Here is a 20,437-nt window from a genome sequence, read left to right as displayed (position 1 = left end):
TCTTGTCCAGGAGATGGCGCTGCTCTTGAATTCCCAGCTGGGCCTGCTATCTGCACCTTCCAATGCACTCCTCAATCTCCGAGATCTTGTGTTGGGTCACTTTATGGTTTCAGATAAGATCTTGTTGGTCACAGTCACGGTGACAGGATGAGGCTCCTTCATAGACTCAAGATAGACTCGGTTCAAAGATGTGCGGTGAACTGGCCCTAACTGGAAGGCCCGAAATTGGCCTTCAGGCCTTGGTTATGAACTTAGGAGAAGCAGGCCATTTAGCCCCTTGAGCCTGCTCTGCCATTCAACTAGAACATAGCTGATAATTTATTATTATTTCATTATTTTCATTTTTATCATTATTATTAGCATTGATTATTTACCTCAGCTCCATTTTCCCGTGCTATCTCCTTGATGTATCTGGATTCTAGCAAACGATTGATCTCTGCCTTGATCTTACTCAATCGTGTAAATTTCCCAGTCCTACCCACTTTGGGAAAAGGTCTGCTGATCTTGGGTGGGAAATTCCGGTCTCAGGGTGGGCACAACCAGAAAATCCTGCCCAATGACGGAGTTGCCACAGCCCGCTGGGGATCAAAATTTTCCAGTAATTCCCCACCCTCTGAATGAAGAAATTCCTCCTCATCTCAGTGTAAAATGGCCTCCCTTCCCAATAAAATGGTTGTGTTTCTAAATTCCATCGCCAAGCATCGACACCCGACCAACTGGAGGAAGAGTTTGGGCAATGATAGAAAGGTTAAGGTTGTCTCGGCCACGTAGCCTGTCCTGCCCCATTGTGAACTTGTGTGCCACAATCCTCCATTCGAATGAAAAACTCATCCCCTGAAAGAGAGGGAAAAAAAATCAAAACCCTTGGCTGGTTGGGAGGAAAGAAATCTGAATATTTTTGTTTCTGACCAATATAAGCGATGATCTCCAATAATGTCCCTTGGTTCTAGACACCCTAACTGAGAGAAACATCCTTACTGCATCTCGCCAGTCAACCCCTTTAAGAAATTTGAATGTTTCAATAAGATCATCACTCATTCGTCTAAACATCAATGAATAGAGGCCGTGTCTCCTCAGTCTCCGTTCGGAGGATGGTCCCACCATCTGACCTCCCTCTGGGGTGAGTAAGGAGACCAAAAATTTAATTTGGCCTACTCAAGGTTCTATACAATTTGAAGCAAGGCCCCAAGGCTTAGAGGTTGGCGAATTGCTGATGTTTTTTGCATCTCCACAGACAGACGGCCATTTTAATGATGACTAATTTCCTGCCATTTGCCTCATGGATCCCGTCCAACATTTGGAATCGTCCTTCTTCCATTTTTATTGAAAGCTGATTAAAAACTCAAGCGCGTCTCAAATTTTTTTTCCATCTATTTTTCAGGCGGGCATGATGATCGATAACGGAGTTAAGACAACGAGCGCTAATGCAAAGGACAAGAGGCCCTTCCTCTCACTGGTCGGTGCAAGGTGGGCTCACAAAAAGAGTGGCTCATTTCGAAAGTGCCCACGAAAAGTATCTGTGGGCCGAATATTATGGGACAAGGTGGGGTGGCGGGCGGCCCCCCCCCCTTCCCCACCCTCCCCCCGCCTCCCTGTCAACCGAGAAGCAAGGCGGACGTGCAGTCCATCTTATGCTAACCCATCACACATTCAGTCACTACTGCGGATGGGTTAAACAAGGACACCGAGTGGGATTTCCATTCCTCACTCAGGCCCTGAGGCACTGCTGACCAATCCGATTGGCCAAAAGCTCCATCAATCCTGGTACTAGTGGGCGGTGCTGGAACCACAAGGAAAGGAGGGAGAAAGGCCCTTTGGATCCCTGAAAACAGCGAGGGCTGGGGTCTTGGGTAGAAAGACAGTTGAGGCAATAGTTGGTAGGCTGGGATGGGGTGGGGTGGGGGGGAGGGGGGTGGGGTTGGGGGGAGCGCGGCTGAGTTTCAGGCTCTGGGTAGGTAGGAAGAAAGAGGCGGTCCTACTTGGAGGCCTCCCCCCCCCAGTCAGGAAAGGCAGTCTCACTTTGACAAAGTACCCCCCCCACCTGCCCCACCCCCCCCAACAACCACCCCTTACCCAGTCTTGAGAAGATAGTTCCATAAATCGATCTGCCCACTTCCACTCATGATGTGTGGGCAGTATGTTATCTGGGTCAGTTTAACGTTTATTATTGTCGTAAGTAGGCTAATGTTAACACGGCGATGAAGTTAGTGCGAAAATACCCTAGTCGCTTTACTCAGGCACCTGTTCGGGTCACACTGAGGGAGAATTTAGCACGGCCGATGCGCCCTAACCAGCACATCTTTCAGACTGTGGAAGGAAACTGGAGCACCCGGAGGAAACCCACGCAGACATGGGGAGAACATGCAAACTCTGCACGGGCGGTGACCCAAGCCGGGAATCGAACCCGGGTCCCTGGCGCTGTGAGGCAGCTGTGCTAACCACCGTTCCCTTGGTAACCAGCCTAGTTGACCCTGCTCTATTTAGATATGGTGTGTGGGCTGCTAATTTTGGAGTCCACTCTCTGTCCGTGCTATGGAGGTTAGCTCGGGGGCGGGTGGGCATCCACTCCCTGGTGAAATGGTGCCTGGCTGGGGCACAGAAACTGCACAGAATTCACTTTTAAAGGTATGAATTTATTAACTGTTCATCGGAAAAGTTTAACTTTTTTTTCCTGTAAGGTTAAAGCGTTGCACTTGAGTTTTTGGACCATGTTAATAATTTGTCTGCATTCTCACTCAGGTACAGTCCCCATGAGGGAGCTGACCCTCACAAGCCAAGAGAACCTGCCATTATCAAAAATTATATTGCATTCAAAAACCAGGAGCATGGCGCTTGGCTTCGCGGTGGCGATGTGTGGTTGGAGGACTGCCAGTAAGTTCCAACCCCAGTCTCTTAAAAATTTTACAACCATAAAATGTGTTGGCAATGCCTGTTAAATCTAAATATACTGAATCCGCACTCTAGACACTACCAACTTATAGTACACAGATACTAAATACTCAGGTCTGGTCGCCACACTAACAACATAACATAAGAACATAAGAAATAGGAGCAGGAGTAGGCCATCTAGCCCTTCGAGCCTGCCCTGCCATTCAATAAGATCATGGCTGATCTGAAGTGGATCAGTTCCACTTTCCCGCTTTCTCCCCATAACCCTTAATTCCCTTGTCTATCAGAAACCTATCTACCCGTGACTTAAATATATTTAGCGAGGCAGCCTCCACCACTTCAACGGGCAGAGAATTCCAGAGATTCACCACCCTTTGAGTGAAGAAGTTCCTCCTTAACTCTGATCTAAACTGCACTCCCCCCCACCCTTATCTTGAGGCTGTGCCCTCTAGTCCTGCTATCCTTTCTAAGCGAAAGCTGTGCCCTCTAGTCCTGCTATCCTTTCTAAGTGAAAGCAGTGCCTTCTAGTCCTGCTGTCCTTTCTAAGCGAAAGCTGTGCCCTCTAGTCCTGCTATCCTTTCTGAGCGAAAGCAGTGCCCTCTAGTCCTGCTATCCTTTCTAAGTGAAAGCAGTGCCTTCTAGTCCTGCTGTCCTTTCTAAGCGAAAGCTGTGCCCTCTAGTCCTGCTATCCTTTCTAAGCGAAAGCTGTGCCCTCTAGTCCTGCTATCCTTTCTAAGCGAAAGCTGTGCCCTCTAGTCCTGCTATCCTTTTTAAGTGAAAGCAGTGCCTTCTAGTCCTGCTATCCTTTCTAAGCGAAAGCTGTGCCCTCTAGTCCTGCTATCCTTTTTAAGCGAAAGCAGTGCCCTCTAGTCCTGCTATCCTTTCTGAGCGAAAGCAGTGCCTTCTAGTCCTGCTATCCTTTCTAAGCGAAAGCTGTGCCCTCTAGTCCTGCTGTCCTTTCTAAGCGAAAGCTGTGCCCTCTAGTCCTGCTGTCCTTTCTAAGCGAAAGCTGTGCCCTCTAGTCCTGCTATCCTTTCTAAGCGAAAGCTGTGCCCTCTAGTCCTGCTATCGTTTTTAAGTACACTAACAAAAGGATGAGGATGCTTTGGAGAGGGTACAGGATGTTGGAGGGTATTAACAATGAGGAGAGTTTGGACAAACTTGGTTTGTTTTCACTTGAGTGTTGGAGGCTGAGGGGCGACCTGATAGAAGTTTACAGAATTGTGAGAGGCACGGGACAGATTGGATAGTCCAGCGTGTGAATTTTACCATCCCACCCATCACGGGAGCTATAGCGGGTGGGACACGGGACATAGCAAAGGTCCGTTGACCTCGGATGGGATCTTCCGGCTTTGGAGCGAGCATGGCCAGCCCAGAATCTTTTTCCCTGGATAAAAGTGTCAGTTACTAAGGGTTAAGGCAAAAGGGGGGTAAGTTTAAAGGAGGTGTGAGAGGCAAGTTTTATTTTATGCGGGGGGTGGTGAGTACCTGGGTTGCGCTGCCAGAGGAGGTGGTAGAAGCAGATACAATAGTTTAAGAGGCATCTTGACAGATACATGAATAGGCAACGGATAGAGGGATACGGATCACTTAGAGGCAAAAGGTCTTTAGAAAGGTGTCATGTGCCGGCACAGGCTTGATGGGCCAAATGGCCTCCTCCTGTGCTGCACTGTTCTCTGTCCAGCCCACTAGCCTGGCTTCACTTTATTTTCTTAGATACAACAGGAGTGCATTTATATAGCTCCTTTGACACAGTAAAACTTGTCAAGACTCTTCAAAGCAGCTTAGTGAGACAAAAACTGACAGCACGCAATAATCTAGAACATGGGGGCGCAGTCTCTTGATAAAGGTCGATGGTTTTAGACTGAGATGGGTCAGAACTGAGTTGTGAATCTTTGGAATTCTCTACCCCAGAGGATTGTGGGTACTCCATCGTTGAACACACTGAAGGCTTGGGATGGTGTTGGGAAATTCGTAGAATCATAGAGATCATCAGAAGGAGGCCATTCAACCCACCGAGTCTACACCGACAACAATCCCACCCCAGGCCCTATCCCCCGTTAATCCATCTAACCCACACGTTCCCTGACACAGGAATTTCATAGAAATCCTACAGTACAGAAAGAGGCACTTCGGCCCATTGGGCCTGCACCGGCCATAATCCCACCCAAACCCTACTCCCTACATATTATACCCACTAATCCCTCTAACCGACACATCTCAGGATACTAAGGGGCAATTTAAGCATGACCAATCAACCTAAACCCGCACATCTTTGGACTGTGGGAGGAAACCGGAGCACCCAGAGGAAACCCACGCAGACACAAGGAGAATGTGCAAACTCCACACAGACAGTGACCCAAGCCGGGAATCGAACCCAGGTCCGTGGAGTTGTGAAGCAACAGTGCTAACCACTGTGCTACCGTGCCACCCACTAAGGGACAATTTGCATGGACAATCAGCATAACCCGCATACCTTTGAAGTTAGTGTTTGTAAAATTATTTTAAAAATTGTAAAGTGCTAAGAGTTGTAAAACTTCATGTTTCTGTTAGAAAAAGTAGTTTTTTCCTATACTGAAGAGGAAGTAGGTACATGGTGTACACAGACTGAAACCTCATGGGCCTAGGAAGTGATGCTGTCAAGATGACAGGTTGCTTTTGAATTTTAACCAATCAATTTGAAATTGGCATTTGAATAGCAGCAGCCTATCAGATTTGAATTTGATGTTTTGATAACCGATAAGCCAATCCTATTGTGGGGATTTTTGGTATGTCATCAAGGGTATAAAAGCCACAGCTCCCAGCACCAAACTGCCAGAAGCTACTGCCTTTGCCGACAGAGACAGAGACAGAGACAGAGACAGAGACAGAGACAGAGACAGAGACACTCTCTCTCCAATACTGTAACAGACACATTTATGTCTTAAAAGAAAGCCTCATCTCAATTGTAAAGGTACCAACAGAAGATAAGGAAGTCAGAACATTCTGGAAGATGACAAACCTGGTTAAAATTTTGAGTGACTAAAATTTATACTTTGTTTGTTAAAAAATGGGGATTGCATCTATCTAAACGGCATTCCATTAGAACAGTGTTTTATTCAGTTTGTTAATTGTTTAGTTAGCCTGTTTACTGTTGGTTAGAAGAATAAAGTGTTAATTGTTGCTTTACAGAGAGAATCTCAGGTAGTTATTTTGATTTAATCACTGAAGTGCAGATATTTACCCCTTCTCACACTCACTTTAACAGATTATGAAGGGAAGTACTTTGAGTGATTGAGTATTAGTCCTCAGAGAGGAGATCAACCTCCCCATCACAACAATAGACAGAGTTTTAGTCTCTCAGAGAATCAAAGGATATGGGGAATGCTCAGGGAAGTGAAATTAGACCCAAGATCAGCCATGAATGTGTTAAATGGCGGAGCAGACCTGAAAACACAAAAAAAAATTAAGAATATTCAGACTGGTGGCGAAAAGCTTGGTCAGAAAGGTGGGTTTTAAAGTAGAAGAAAGAAGTGAGGCAGCAAAGGGGTTTAAGGAGTGAGTTCCAGAGGTTAGGTCCCTGTCAGCTGAAGTACCATTAGCAATGGTGAGGGAGGCACAAGAGGCCCAAACTGGTAGAACACAGAAACCTCTGCAGGTTGTGGGGCTAGAGGAGGTTACAGAGTTACTGGGCAGTGAGACTACACAGGGATTTGAACAGAAGGGTGACACTATTAAAATCAAGGTGTTGCTGGAACAGGGAGTAATGAAGATCACAGCGGTGATAGGCGAAAGGGCTTTGGTATTAATACAGTAACTAGAGGCAGCTCAATGTGATTGCAACGATTACAAAGGTTTATTATCATAGAAATCATCATAGAAACCCTACAGTACAGAAGAAGGCCATTTGGCCCATCGAGTCTGCACTGACCACAATCTCACCCAGGCCCTACCCCCATATTATACCCACTAATCCCTCTAACCTACACATCTCAGGACACTAAGGGGCAATTTTTTAGCATGGCCAATCAACCTAACCCACACATCTTTGGATTGTGGGAGGAAACCGGAGCACCTGGGGGAAACCCACGCAGACACGAGGAGAATGTGCAGACTCCACACAGACAGTGACCCGAGCCGGGAATCAAACCCAGGTCACTGGCACTGTGAAGCAGCAGTGCTAACCACTGTGCTACCGTGCTGCCCAAATAATATTAAATAATAACAATATAATTATTATTCATGCCCTTTAAGGTCTGACAGAAGCGGGTCTGCTTTCTTCTCCTCCCTGTCCCAGGAAGCGTACCCTTGCTCCCAATTGGAAGGCTTCCTGCGCTTCCATTCCATTGGATCCGGCCCAATCATGTGACCCGTAAAGCGTCATTCCTTAAAAGGGGCTAAGTTACCACAATTAGGGTCTAGATTGTAGAGATTTAGGGTGGGATTTTCCAGCCCCGCCCACCACGGGGGTCCTCTGACCCCACTGAAGGACCCCAGTGGCAGGTCGCACCGCGACAGGGCTGGAAAACCTCTATCGTAGATGAACTCAGGTCAGTGGACGGGAGGCAGACCTGCAGTGAGCTTTGGAATAGTTGAACTTGGAGCTAACAATAACAGTGAGGAGGTTTACAGCAACTTGAGCTACGGAAGTGGAAGTAACTGTTATGGGTCATGGGGGCGGCTGTGAGTTCAGCTCAATGTTAAATAAGATGTGAACAGCCTGGATTGGCCAGAGACGGTGACCAGAGAGAGGGATGAAATTGATGTTCAGGAAATGGAATTTGGAGCAGCAACTGTCTTCAAAATATTGAAATCAAGGAAATATTTGCTCAATCAATACTGGATGTGGGACAAGCCGGGTGACAGTTCGGTAGTGGAGGAGTTGAGAGGTGGATTTGTGTATCATTTCTGTACATGTGTAACCGAAGGGGTAACATGCTGATGAACACTGGCACAAAAACCACTCGCCCACAGATGGTGGTTTGTACGTCAACACCGGGGTTCACTGAAATGAGTTTCTGCCTCACCCTTTCCCTGTTGGCAAATTGTCCAGAATCCATTCGGAAGTTTAGTAAGAAGGATATCGACTTGCAATGTTAAAGATATACTCAGAGAATATACTCAGAGAGTAGTAAGGGCGTGGAATGCCCTACCTGCAACAGTAGTGGACTCGCCAACATTAAGGGCATTTAAATGGTCATTGGATAAACATATGGATGATATCAGAATAGGGTAGGTTAGATGGGCTTTAGATTGGTTCCACAGGTCGGTGCAAGATCGAGGGCTGAAGGGCCTGTACTGCACTGAAATGTTCTATGTTCTATATAGCTAGGCTGTTCAAATGTGAAATCGGGAAGCATTCTTCCACCTTTGAAATTCTGGCCCCCAAAAGGCTTTACTGGATTAGTAGACATTTTTAAGATCAGGATGAGTGGGTTTTTGGTGACGTGTGTGTATCCAGCACTATTCTGTTTTTATTTCACATTTCCAACATCCACAGCATCTATCCTCGTCCACTTTTCTTCTTAGACACAATTGGGTGGATTTCAATTTTGGTCTATTACCCATTCCAGTAATGATAAAGTTGCCAAAACTGGCTGAAAATATTTCTGGAGGTTTCATCACGTGGCTTCCCATATACGCCCCCTCCACCCCACCCCACCGTGCTTCTGCTATTGGTCACCTGACACATCCTTACAAATTGGAAGGCAATGGACTCTCTGTTACCCTATTGGATGAGTCTGGAAAGTGAAGGGGCTTTTTGCCCATCTCTAGTATGTTTAAGTTAAATGGGGGAGCGTTCAAATTATTTTTGGATGTCCCAAAGGAGCAGGAGTTCTCCTCGAGGGTCTACAATTCATTGTTTTGTGCATTCCAGAGGCTCCGACTAGAATTGCCAATGGGGGCCCTCTTCTTGTTATCATAGAACATAGAACAGTGCAGCACAGTACAGGCCCTTCGGCCCTCAATGTTGTGCCAATCTATGTCCAAACCCAAGATCAAGCTATCCCACTCCCTATCATTCTGGTGTGCTCCATGTGCCTATCCAATAACTGCTTGAAAGTTCCTATAGTGTCCAACTCCACTATCACAGCAGGCAGTGCATTCCACACCCCAACCACTCTCTGAGTGAAGAATCTACCTTGGACATCCCTCCTATATCTCCCACCATGAACCTTATAGTTATGCCCCCTAGTAACAGCTACATCCACCCAAGGAAATAGTCTCTGTACGTCCACTCTATCTATCCCCCTCAACATCTTATAAACCTCTATTAAGTTGCCTCTCATCCTCCTCCGCTCTAAAGAGAAAAGCCCCAGCTCCCTCAACCTTTCCTCATCAGACCTACCCTCCAAACCAGGCAGCATCCTGGTAAATCTCCTCTGCACTCTCTCCAATGCTTCCACATCCTTCTTATAGTGAGGTGACCAGAACTGCAAACAATATTCCAAATGTGGTCTCACCAAGGTCCTGTATAGTTGCAGCATAACCCCACGACTCTTAAACCCTAACCCCCTGTTAATAAACGCTAACACACCACAAGCCTTCTTCACGGCTCTATCCACCCTTATCGGGTCCAGGCTGATGTACTGGGTGCTTTGAACATCCAACTCAAAATGGCGGCAGCAAGTGTTAATGGAGGGCCAACACTCTTATTATGAGGCCTTCTTAAAAATTCATTTATGGAGCGTGGGCGTCACTGGCTGGGCCAATATTTATTGCCCACCCTTCATTGCCCTTGGGAAGGTGGCGATGAGCTGCCTTATGAATCGCTGCAGTCCCTGAGGTGCAGGTACACCCACAGTGCTGTTAGGAAGGGGAGTTCCAGTATTCTGACCCAGTGAAGGAATGGCGATTTCCAAGACGGGATGGTGCGTGGCTTGACGGGGAACCTCCAGGTTGTGGTGTTCCCATGTATTTGTATATTTTCTACACTGGAGTCCACTGGAGGTAGACAAAAACATTGTCAATTGACGAAAGACTTGCGTAAGGCACTCACTGAGTGTTATAATGGGCGGCGCGGGCTTGTAGGGCCAAAGGGCCTGTTTCCTGCGCTGTGCTGTTCTTTGTTCTGCTCTTGTGAGTTTGGAAGGTGCTGCCTAAGGAGCCTTGGCGAGTTCCTGCTATACAAGTTGAAGGTGGTACACACGGCTGCCACTGCTGGCTGGTGGTGGAGGGAGTGAATGTTTGTGGAAGGAGTAGAAATCAGGTGGATTGCTCTATTCTGGATGGTGTCCAGCATCTTGAACATTGTTGGAGCCGCACTCATCCAGACAAGAGGGGACTGTTCCATCACACTCCTGACTTGTGCCTTGTAGATATTAGACAGACTTTAGGGAGTCAGGAGGTGAGTTACTCACTGCCGGATTTCTAGCCTCTGACCAGCTCTGTACAGCAGTACATATATAGAATCATAGAAATCCTACAGTGCAGAAAAAGGCCATCTGGCCCATCGAGTCTGCAATCCCACCCAGGACCTACCCCCATTTACCAGCTAATCCCTCTAACCTCCACATCTCAGGACACTAAAGGGCAATTTTAGTATAGCCAATCAACCTAACCCGCACATCTTTGGACTGAGGGAGGAAACTGGAGCACCCGGAGGAAACCCACGCAGACACGAGGAGAATGTGCAAACTCCACACGGACAGTGACCCATGCCAGGAATCAAACCCAGGACCCTGGAGCTGTGAAGCCACAGTGCTAACCATTGTGCTACTGTGCCACCACATAGACTTACACGGAGGACATCAGAAACTACAGTCACTGGAACGCATATGGCCAGGGATGGAACCCGTAACCTTGGCGTTATTAGCACCACGCACTAACCACAGGCAGCACAGTGGCACAGTGGTTAGCACTGCTGCTTCACAGCTCCAGGGACCTGGGTTCGATTCCTGACTCGGGTCACTGTCTGTGTGGAGTTTGCACATTATCCTCGTGTCCGCGTTGGTTTCCTCCGGGTGCTCCGGTTTCCTCCCACAGTCCAAAGATGTGCGGGTTAGGTTGATTGGCCATGCTAAGAAATTGCCCCTTAGTGTCCAGGGATGTGTAGGTTAGAGGGATTAGTGGGTATAATATGGGGGTAGAGCCTGGGTGGGATTGTGTTCGGTGCAGACTCGATGGGCTGAAGGGCCTCTTCCTGCACTGTAGGGTTCTATGATTCTATGATCTGTGCTAGTGGGCCCACGTTGCCCGTATATGGCTAGTCAAGTTCAGTTTCTGGTCAATGGTAACCCCCAGGGTGTTGACAGTGGGGGATTCAATAATGGCAATGCCATTGAATGTCGAGGGGTGATGGTTAGATCCTCTATCGTTGGAGATAGACATTGCCAGGCACTCATGTGGCACGAATATTGCTTGCCACTTGTTAACCCAAGTCCAACACTTTACTGTCCCAGTAGCTCCAGGCAAAGAGAATGAAAACCCACCCCTAACACTGGCTGTTCATTCCCAGTGCAATGATAACTCCTTCTTTTTGGCTTTGGTTACAGAGTAGACCCATTTCTCTGCCTTCAATTTCGTATCGAATCTCAGAGTGCCAAAAAAAGCAATACCTTAATCCGTGTTATCTACACAGACACATAATGAGGGGGCGAATTGCCCTGGTTACAGAGTGTAGAAAATTATAAACACATGTTGTTTGAATGTATTTATGCTGTCACTACACATAGGAACCAGTGATTGTTTGCTTTTTCATGGAGATTAAGAAGATTGGACGGAATGAGTGCACTGAACATACTTTGGTGCTGTGAGCTATTACTGAACTATCCATTTGGGTCACCAGTGCTTGTTTGATGTTGATGCCTTGGGCCTGGAAAAGTTCCGTTTCAATTCTAGTCACGTCATTCTTCACTCTTGTTTGTCCTTTCCTTTTAGATTTGCTGATAATGGAATTGGACTGACTCTCGCAAGGTAAGAGCTTGAAGCAATCAAAGGCTATCTCGATATTGCTGAATTTGCATTTTGTCTTGAAAAATCACAGAATCCCTAAGGAGGCCATTCGACCCATCGAATCTACAACAATCCCTATCCCCATAACCCCACATATTCACCCTGCTAATCTCCCTGACACTAAGGGTTAATTTAGCATGGCCAATCAACCTAATCACACATCTTTGGACTGTGGGAGGAAACCGGAGCACCCGGAGGAAACCCACGCAGACACGAGGAGAATGAGCAAATTCCACACAGACAGTTAAGCACGGAATTGAACCCGGGTCCCTAGTGCTGTGAGGCAGCAGTGCGGGGCGGGGGGGGGATCGATGTTGCATGAGATGGGGGGAGGGTTATGGAACATAGAACATTACAGCGCAGTACAGGCCCTTCGGCCCTCGATGTTGTGCCGACCAGTGGAACCAATCTAATGACCCTCTAACCTAAACTATTCCAATGTTATCCATATGCCTATCCACTGACCATTTGAACGCCCTTAAAGTTGGCGAGTCCACAACTGCTGCAGGCAGGGCATTCCACGCCCTTACTACCCTCTGAGTAAAGAACCTACCTCTGACATCCGTCCTATAATTATCACCCCTCAATTTAAAGCGATGTCCCCTCGTGTTAGCCATCAACATCCGAGGAAAAAGGCTCTCACTGTCCACCCTATCCAATCCTCTGATCGTCTTGTAGAGATCGGGGCGGGCCAGGGTAGAGAGGGGGGAGAAGTCAAAGCTGTCCCGGAACATCCAGGAGGGCAGCGATCAGGGGGTGAGGGGGAGACGCACAATCAGCGATGTGGGGTTACAGCCATCGGGAGGCAGCAGTGCGGGGCCACTGCTACTTTGACAGATCGGCGCATGTGCAGTGGCGCACTCAGTGCTGCACTGCCGGCCTCTCCCGCAGGAATAGCCCACGGTTTTTTAATGAGATTCACACTAGGGAGGTCTGTGATATGCAGAGTGCAGGAGATTCATTTTGAAAATCCCACTGAAAAAAAAGTGGGATTTACTCCAGATTTTACATGAATTCAACACTTAGAATTTTTTGGTGAAAATTCCACCTCTGGATAAGGAACTGGTCATTTAGGTCTGAGTTGAGGAGGTATTACTTCACTCAAAGGCTTACATTAACACTGCAGTGAAGTTACTGTGAAATTCCCCTCGTCGCTACACTCCGGCACCTGTTCTGGTCAATGCTCCTAACCAGCATGTCTTTCAGACTGTGGGAGGAAACCGGAGCACCCAGAGGAAACCCATGCAGACATGGGAAGAATGTGACCCAAACCGGGAATCGAACCCAGATCCCTGGCTCTGTGGGGCCGCAGTGCTAACCATTATGCTGCCCCTTTTTATGTTCCATCTGAATAGTTAGCCAAGACCTTTAGTTAATCGGATCCATGCCCGTTGGTGAAGATAAAACTAAGACACAGCTGCTTTCAGTGCTAGAAAGAGTCTGTTGACTTAGTTCAAAGTCAGCAGCACTCCAACCTCTCAGTGTCCCGGCTATTCCCATGTATTGTAACCAAATTTACAGACGACTCAGAACTAGGGGGAAAAACAAATTGTGATTCGGATACAAACAGATTTATTGATAGGTTAAGGAAGTGGGCAAAAAAGTTGGAAAATGGAGTATAATATGGGAAGCTTTTCATTATGGAAGGAAGAACAGAATATTATTTAAATGGAGAAAAACTGCAGAAAGCTGCAACACAAAGGGACTTATAGGATCACAGAAACCCTACAGTGCAAAAAGAGGCCATTCGGCCCAACGAGTCTGCACCGAACACAATCCCACCCAGGCCCGACCCCCATATCCCTACATATTATACCCACTAATCCCTCTAACCTACACATCTCAGGACACTAAGGGGAAATTTCTTAGCATGGCCAATCAACCTAACCCGCACATCTTTGGACTGTGGGAGGAAACCAGAGTACCCGGAGGAAACCCACACACACACGAGGAGAATGTGCAAACTCCACACAGACAGTGACCCCGAGCTGGGAATCAAACCCAGGTCCCTAGGGCTGTGAAGCAGCAGTGCTAACCACTGTGCTACCGTGCCACCCCTTTATTCTGAGACTATGCCCTCTGGCCCTAGACTCTCCCAAGAGACTTGGGGATACTTGTGCACGAAAGATAACACACAGGTGAAACAGGTAATCCAGAAGGTTAATGAAATGTTGGCCCTTATTTCAAGGGGGTTGGAGTAGAAGAGTTGGGAAGTCTGGCTGCAACTGTACAAGGTACTGGTGAGACCATATCTGGAGCTCTGAGAGCAGTTTTGGTCCCCTTATTTAAGGAAAGATATTATTTCATTGGAAGCAGTTCCGAGCTAGGATGATCCCGGGATGGAGGGATTGCCTTATGAGGAAAGGTTGAACAGCTGAGATTCTACTCACTGGAATTTGGGAGAATGAGAGGTGATCCCACTGAAACATATCGGATTCTTAAGGGGTTTGACAGGGTCAATGCTGAGAGGATGATTCCCCTCATGGAAGAGTCTAGAACCAGAGGGCCCGGTCTCAGAATAAAGGGACATCAATTTGAGACTGAGATGAGGAGAAATTTCTTCTCTGAGTGTTGTGCATCTTTGGAACTCTAAGCCACAGTGAGCTGTGGGAACAGAGTGAATATTTAAGGCTGAGATAGATAGATTTTTGATCAGTAAGGGAGTCAAGGGTTACGGTGAAAGGGCAGGAAAGTGGATGTGAGGAATGTCAGATCAGCCATGATCCTATTGAATGGTGGAATAGGCTTGAGGGACTGAATGGCCTACTCCTGTTCCTGTTTCTTATGTTCTTATAGATGCACAAATGCTATCATTTGTGTACCAATGTAATGAGCATTAAAACGCAACAAAGCAATTAAGAAAATATCGACAACTTTAATATTTCATCCAAAAGATGGCAACTTACCCCCTTTGTCCACATGTTAATCAAACTATCGAAGTCTTTGTACCTACAACGTTTTTTGACTGAAGGAGCCAAGCTGACATTTGCTGTTTGTGTTTGTAGTGGTGGAACCTTCCCAGATGACGATGGTGCCAAACAGCAGGTGAAGAACTCGCTGTTTGTTGGGGAGAGCGAAAACCGTGGAACGGAGATGGCGGATAACATGGTTTGGGGACCTGGCGGCCTGGATCACAGTGGGCGAGCTCTTCCAAAAGCAGTGTATGTAACTCAATACACCCATCCTTCGAACCAAAATCACCTCCTGACCTCCGTTCTCCGCCAAATTCTAGTCTCCTTGTGGATTTGCCATTCAGGTCCGTTTGATGCAGGGCAAACCTCCCTTCACTGTGCTGTGACTCAAAATATTATTGTCCCTACACATACTTGGAAAAAGACCTGCTTATTCCTACTCTTTGTTTCCAGTTTTTTATCCATCTCAACACACTACCCCCAATCCCATGTGTTTTGATTTTGCACATCAGTCTCTTATGTGGGACTTATCGAAAGCCGCTAAATAAACCACATCTACTGGCATCCCCTTATCAACTCTACTAGTTATATAGGAGTTTATACAGTTCATAGAATCCCTACAGAGCTGAAGGAGGCCATTTGGCCCATCAAGTCTGCACTGACTCATACCCAGGCTTACTCCTGCATATTTACCCTGCTAATCCCCCTAACCTATATATCTTGAGACACCAAGGGGGCAATTTAGTCTGGGCAATCTGCCTCTCCTGCACATCTTTGGAATGTGGGAGGAAACCGGAGCACCCAGAGGAAACCCACACAGACATGGGGAGAACGGGGATGTAGTCACCCAAGGCTGGAATTAAACCCAGGTCCCTGGTGCTGTGAAGCAGCAGTGCTAACCATTGTGTCACCATGTCACCCTCGAACTCAAAGAGTTACAATACATTTGTCAAGTATGGTTTCCCTTTTGTAAATGCATGTTGACTCTGTCTTTTTTTACCTCAGTTTTCTGCTATTAAATCTTTGATAATGGATTCTAGAATTCTCCCCACTATCGACATCAGGAAATCATTTCCCCGTATCCCTGTAGCGAAGCTCCATCAGTCCAAACTTATCAATTGGATCACCTTCCATCAACTAAACTCAAGGGAATGCAACCTAACCTCCTCAATTTAACCCTCATATTATTCTGATGAAACTGTACTATAACCAGGCTTCACTTTAACAGGGTTCTATCCCAGCAAACCAAAGCTCTGGAAAGCTTTTGTTTTGGACATTGAACATTCTGATACAATTTGTAAGCTTTGCTATGTAGAACATAGAACCCTACAGTCAGAAAGAGGCCCTTCGGCCCACCGAGTCTGCACTGACCACAATCCCACCAAGGCCCTATCCCCATCCCTACCCGCTAATCCCTCTAACCTACATATCTCAGGACACCAAGGGGCAATTTCTTAGCAAGGCCAATCAACCTAACCCGCACATCTTTGGACTGTGGGAGGAAACTGGAGTACCTGGAGGAAACCCACGCAGACACGAGGAGAATGTGCAAACTCCACACAGACAGTGACCCGAGCCGGGAATCGAATCCAGGTCACTGGAGCTGTGAAACAGCAGTGCTAACCCACTGTGCTACTGTGCTGCCCACAGGTTGAGAAGCTGTGGAGTAAGTTCACTTGACTTGTACTGAGTGAATTGAGCCACATGCTGGACAGAAAGGGTTATAATCTTGTCATGTTTTGAACTAAATGATCCTTGTACAGAGATGTGCAGAAGAATCATTTAGATCTGAAATATTAACCCTATTCTCTCTCCACAATTGCTGCCAGACCTGTTGAATTTTTCGAGCATTTCCAGTTTTTATTTCTGATTTCCAGCAACTGTGGTATTTTGTTTAATATAATTTTGTGTTTTGAGTCACTGACGCTGTGATCAAGAAGGCGAATGGGATGCTGGCCTTTATAGCGAGGGGGATAGAATATAAAAGCAGGGAGGTCTTGCTGCAACTGTACAGGGTACTGGTGAGGCCGCAGCTGGAGTACTGTGTGCAGTTTTGGTCGCCGCACTTGCGCAAGGATATATTGGCCTTGGAGGGGGTGCAGAGGAGGTTCACTAGGCTGATACCAGAGATGAGGGGGTTGGACTATGAAGAGAGACTAAATAGACTGGGTCTGTACTCGTTGGAGTTTAGAAGGATGAGGGGGGATCTTATAGAGACGTATAAGAGAATGGAAGGGATGGATAGGGTAGAGGTAGAGAGATTCTTCCCGCTTAGAAAGGATAACAGAACTAGAGGGCACAGCCTCAAGATAAGAGGGGGGCAGTTTAGATCGGAGTTGAGGAGGAACTTCTTCACTCAAAGGTTGGTGAATCTCTGGAATTCTCTGCCCGTTGAAGTGGTGGAGGCTACCTCGCTAAATGTATTTAAGTCACGGGTAGATAGGTTTCTGATAGACAGGGGAATTAAGGGTTATGGGGAGAGGGCGGGAAAGTGGAACTGATCCACTTCAGATCAGCCATGATCTTATTGAATGGCGGGGCAGGCTCGAAGGGCTAGATGGCCTACTCCTGCTCCTGTTTCTTATGTTCTGTGAGCAGGGGATCAGTGATTCACCATTGGAACCCAAATTAAAGTTGAATGCCGTATTTTCTTTCTCTGTTCTCAGGACATTCCCTATCCGAGGAGTGCAAATCTACGACGGTCCGATAAACGTGGAGAACTGCACTTTCCGTAAATTTGTTGCCCTGGATGGCCGTCACACCAGCGCCATTGGCTTCCGATTCAATAACTCTTGGCAAACTTGTCCAAACAACAACGTGACAAACATCACTTTCCAGGATGTCCCAGTAGGTTCTCAGATTGTAGCGCTTTTATTTATCGTTAATTGAATGAACACAGAATTTGTGCGTTTGCAGAAATGTTTCAAACTGCAAAATATTCCAAGAAATCAATGTGTAATAACAGGGGGTAAACACTCATTGATAACTGAGGAAGTGAAAACCAATGTGCAACATGCAAGATTTTAAGACCTAATAGGAGGTCTTGTGGCGCAGTGAGTAATGTCCCTGCCTCTGAGCAGAAGCTCTAGGTTTGAGTCCCATCCCAGGACTTGATGGCCTAGGAAGATGCATTTATAATGTGATCAAACAGATTGAGTGTCAACCTATAAGTCCTTCCAAACACACCAATGGCTGGTGGTAAGAGTGGGAGAGACTCCCTTGATGTGGGTTGACACCCCTCAAGCTATCAGCCTCTGATAACAGACTAGTGACCTGTTCTAGAAATTGCTAGCTATGAAACCAGATGAAAGTCTGCCTTAGTGCATCTCTAGAATCAGAATTAAGATCTAATTAAGACCTACTGACCGGATGGTGGACACCCCCATTCAGTGGCACAATGTTTCACACAGCTGCCTCACACTCCAGGAACCAGATTCGATTCCCGGCTCGGGTCACTGTCTGTGTGGAGTTTGCACATTCTCCCCATGTCTATGTGGGTTTCTTCTGGGTGCTTTGGTTTCCTCCCACAATCCAAAAGACATGCTGGTTAGGTGCATTGACTGTGCTAAATTCTCCCTCAGTGTACCTGAACAGGTGACTAGGGTATTTTAACAGTAACTTATTCGCAGTGTTAATGTTTTCATAGAATCAAAGAACCCTACAGTGCAGGAAGAGGCCCTTCAGCCCATCGAGTCTGCACTGAACACAATCCCACCCAGGCCCTACCCCGATATCCCTACATATTATACCCACTAATCCCCCTAACCTACGCGACCCTGGATACTAAGGGGCAATTTCTTAGCATGGCCAATCAACCTAACCTGCACATCTTTGGACTGTGGGAGGAAACCGGAGCACCCGGAGGAAACCTACGCAGACAAGAGGAGAATGTGCAAACTCCACACAGGCAGTGACCCGAGCCGGGAATTGAACCCAGGGCCCTAGGAGCTGTGAAGCAGCAGTGCTAACCCACTGTGCTACCGTGCCGCCCAAATGTAAGCCTACTTATGACACTAATAAATAAACTTAAACCCCATTTCAGGACAGTTGGTGCTTTAGAGATCCGGAGCTAGTGTGCTTCCAGTCAGATACTGTTTAAGAAGCTCATTAACTAGTAACACTGGTTATGGCGATTGTTAACAAAAAGATGAGTGATTTGTGGCATTGGCATTCAGGGGGTTTGTCTCCATTTGTTTGGTTTTCTTTTTGGTGAGGGGTGGGTTTTTCCAAAATGGTTTTGATTCTCATTCAGGCAGGAACAGGTTTCTAATCCTGTCGGGGGAGAACTGAGGCAGGGAGCCATGGCCAATTTTAATCGTCAATTCGCCAACTAAAATAACTAGGAATTGGCTGCCCAGCTGCTTAGACAGTGGGCAGGGGAGATGTTTTCAGACATATGGCAAGTGCTGAGGAAGGGGTCGAGGTTTGGGGGAAGCCCAGAATAACGATGGTCCCTGCTGGAGAACAAAAGGGGAGGCTTGCCCATAGGAAAGCTAAATTAATAAAGAATTACCACTGCCAGGTCTGGCCCCTTTTTCTGGCAGGGGGTGACCTAGCAAAGAAGCTCTCTCTGCTTCCCAACCAAACTTGGGTGAAACTAGTAGATCACAGCAGTCGAGTTATAAAGAGAGATTGATAGGCTTGGATTGTTTTCTTTAGAGTAGAGAAGGCTGAGGGGGGAACATGATTGAGGTGTATAAGATTATGAAGGGTCTGGACAGGGTGAGTAGGAAGCAGCTGTTCCCCTTGGTTGAGGGGTCAATGGCGAGGAGGGTCAGGGGATTCAGGGGGGACTTGGGGAAAAATACACTCAGAGGGTGGTGGGAATGTGGAATGCGCTGCTCAGGAAGGTATTGGAGGCCGGAAGCCTTACAACCTTTAAAAAATACTTGGATGAGGGCTTAAACCATCATAATATTCAAGGATATGTGTGGGTTTCCTCCGGGTGCTCCGGTTTCCTCTCACAGTCCAAAGACGTGCAGGTTAGATTGATTGGCTGTGCTAAAATTGCACCTTCGTGTCCTGGGATGTGTAGGTTAGAGGGATTAGTGGGTAAATGTGTAGGGATATGGGGGTAGGGCCTGGGTGGGATTGTGGTCGGTGCAGACTCAATGGGCCGAAGGGCCTCTTTCTGCACTGTAGGGTTCGATGTTCTATGATATGGGACAAGTGCAGGAAAATGGGATAATCGCACATTTAATGGTAGTTATTGTTGGTGCAGACTCAATGGGCTAAAGGGCCTTTTCTGCGCTGCGTGACTCTATGTACGTCATCAGAACCAAATCTGCGTATTTAAAGAGGATTGGCTTGGGGTCATTGTCATTGCCGGTGGCCATTTAAGATTTCAGACTGTCAGATCAGCTCTTGTAAGCCCTTAATTCGATTCAGCCATGTCTCCCCCCCAACCCCCTACCCAGAATAGATCTATGGAAATTTCTGAGATTCTGGGATGGTCAGATGTGTCAGAATGGATTTTCACATTGGTGTGCATTCCCCTGTTTCAGCTGTGTCTCAGTTAGTAGCACCCTGAAGGTCGTGTGTTCAAGAAACATGAGACCTGAAACACAAACATCTAAGCTGATGCTCCAGTGCACTTACGAATATTGAATTGTCAGAGATGCTGTCTTTCAGACGGAATGTTAAACTGAGTCCCCGGGGTAGGAAGTTTGTCATTGGTGGGCTAACTCCATGCTGCTTGGTTT

General features: G+C 47.0%; 1 protein-coding gene across 1 annotated transcript in view; it reads left to right on the top strand.

Annotated features, from left to right (window-relative positions):
* cemip (cell migration inducing hyaluronidase 1) overlaps positions 1 to 20,437 on the top strand; it is a 252,790-nt gene that overhangs the window by 203,167 nt on the left and 29,186 nt on the right. The window contains exons 17-21 of the mRNA XM_080214375.1: positions 1,382 to 1,467; positions 2,740 to 2,871; positions 11,749 to 11,784; positions 14,829 to 14,984; positions 17,402 to 17,582. Of these exons, the coding sequence (XP_080070501.1) occupies positions 1,382 to 1,467; positions 2,740 to 2,871; positions 11,749 to 11,784; positions 14,829 to 14,984; positions 17,402 to 17,582 (591 nt within the window). The remainder of the gene's footprint in view (positions 1 to 1,381; positions 1,468 to 2,739; positions 2,872 to 11,748; positions 11,785 to 14,828; positions 14,985 to 17,401; positions 17,583 to 20,437) is intronic.

The sequence above is a fragment of the Carcharhinus amblyrhynchos genome, chromosome 28, assembly GCF_965287045.1.
Source record: "Carcharhinus amblyrhynchos chromosome 28, sCarAmb.v2.hapA, whole genome shotgun sequence".
NCBI classification, from domain to species: Eukaryota; Metazoa; Chordata; class Chondrichthyes; order Carcharhiniformes; family Carcharhinidae; genus Carcharhinus; species Carcharhinus amblyrhynchos.
This window is presented reverse-complemented; position numbering and strand designations above follow the sequence as displayed.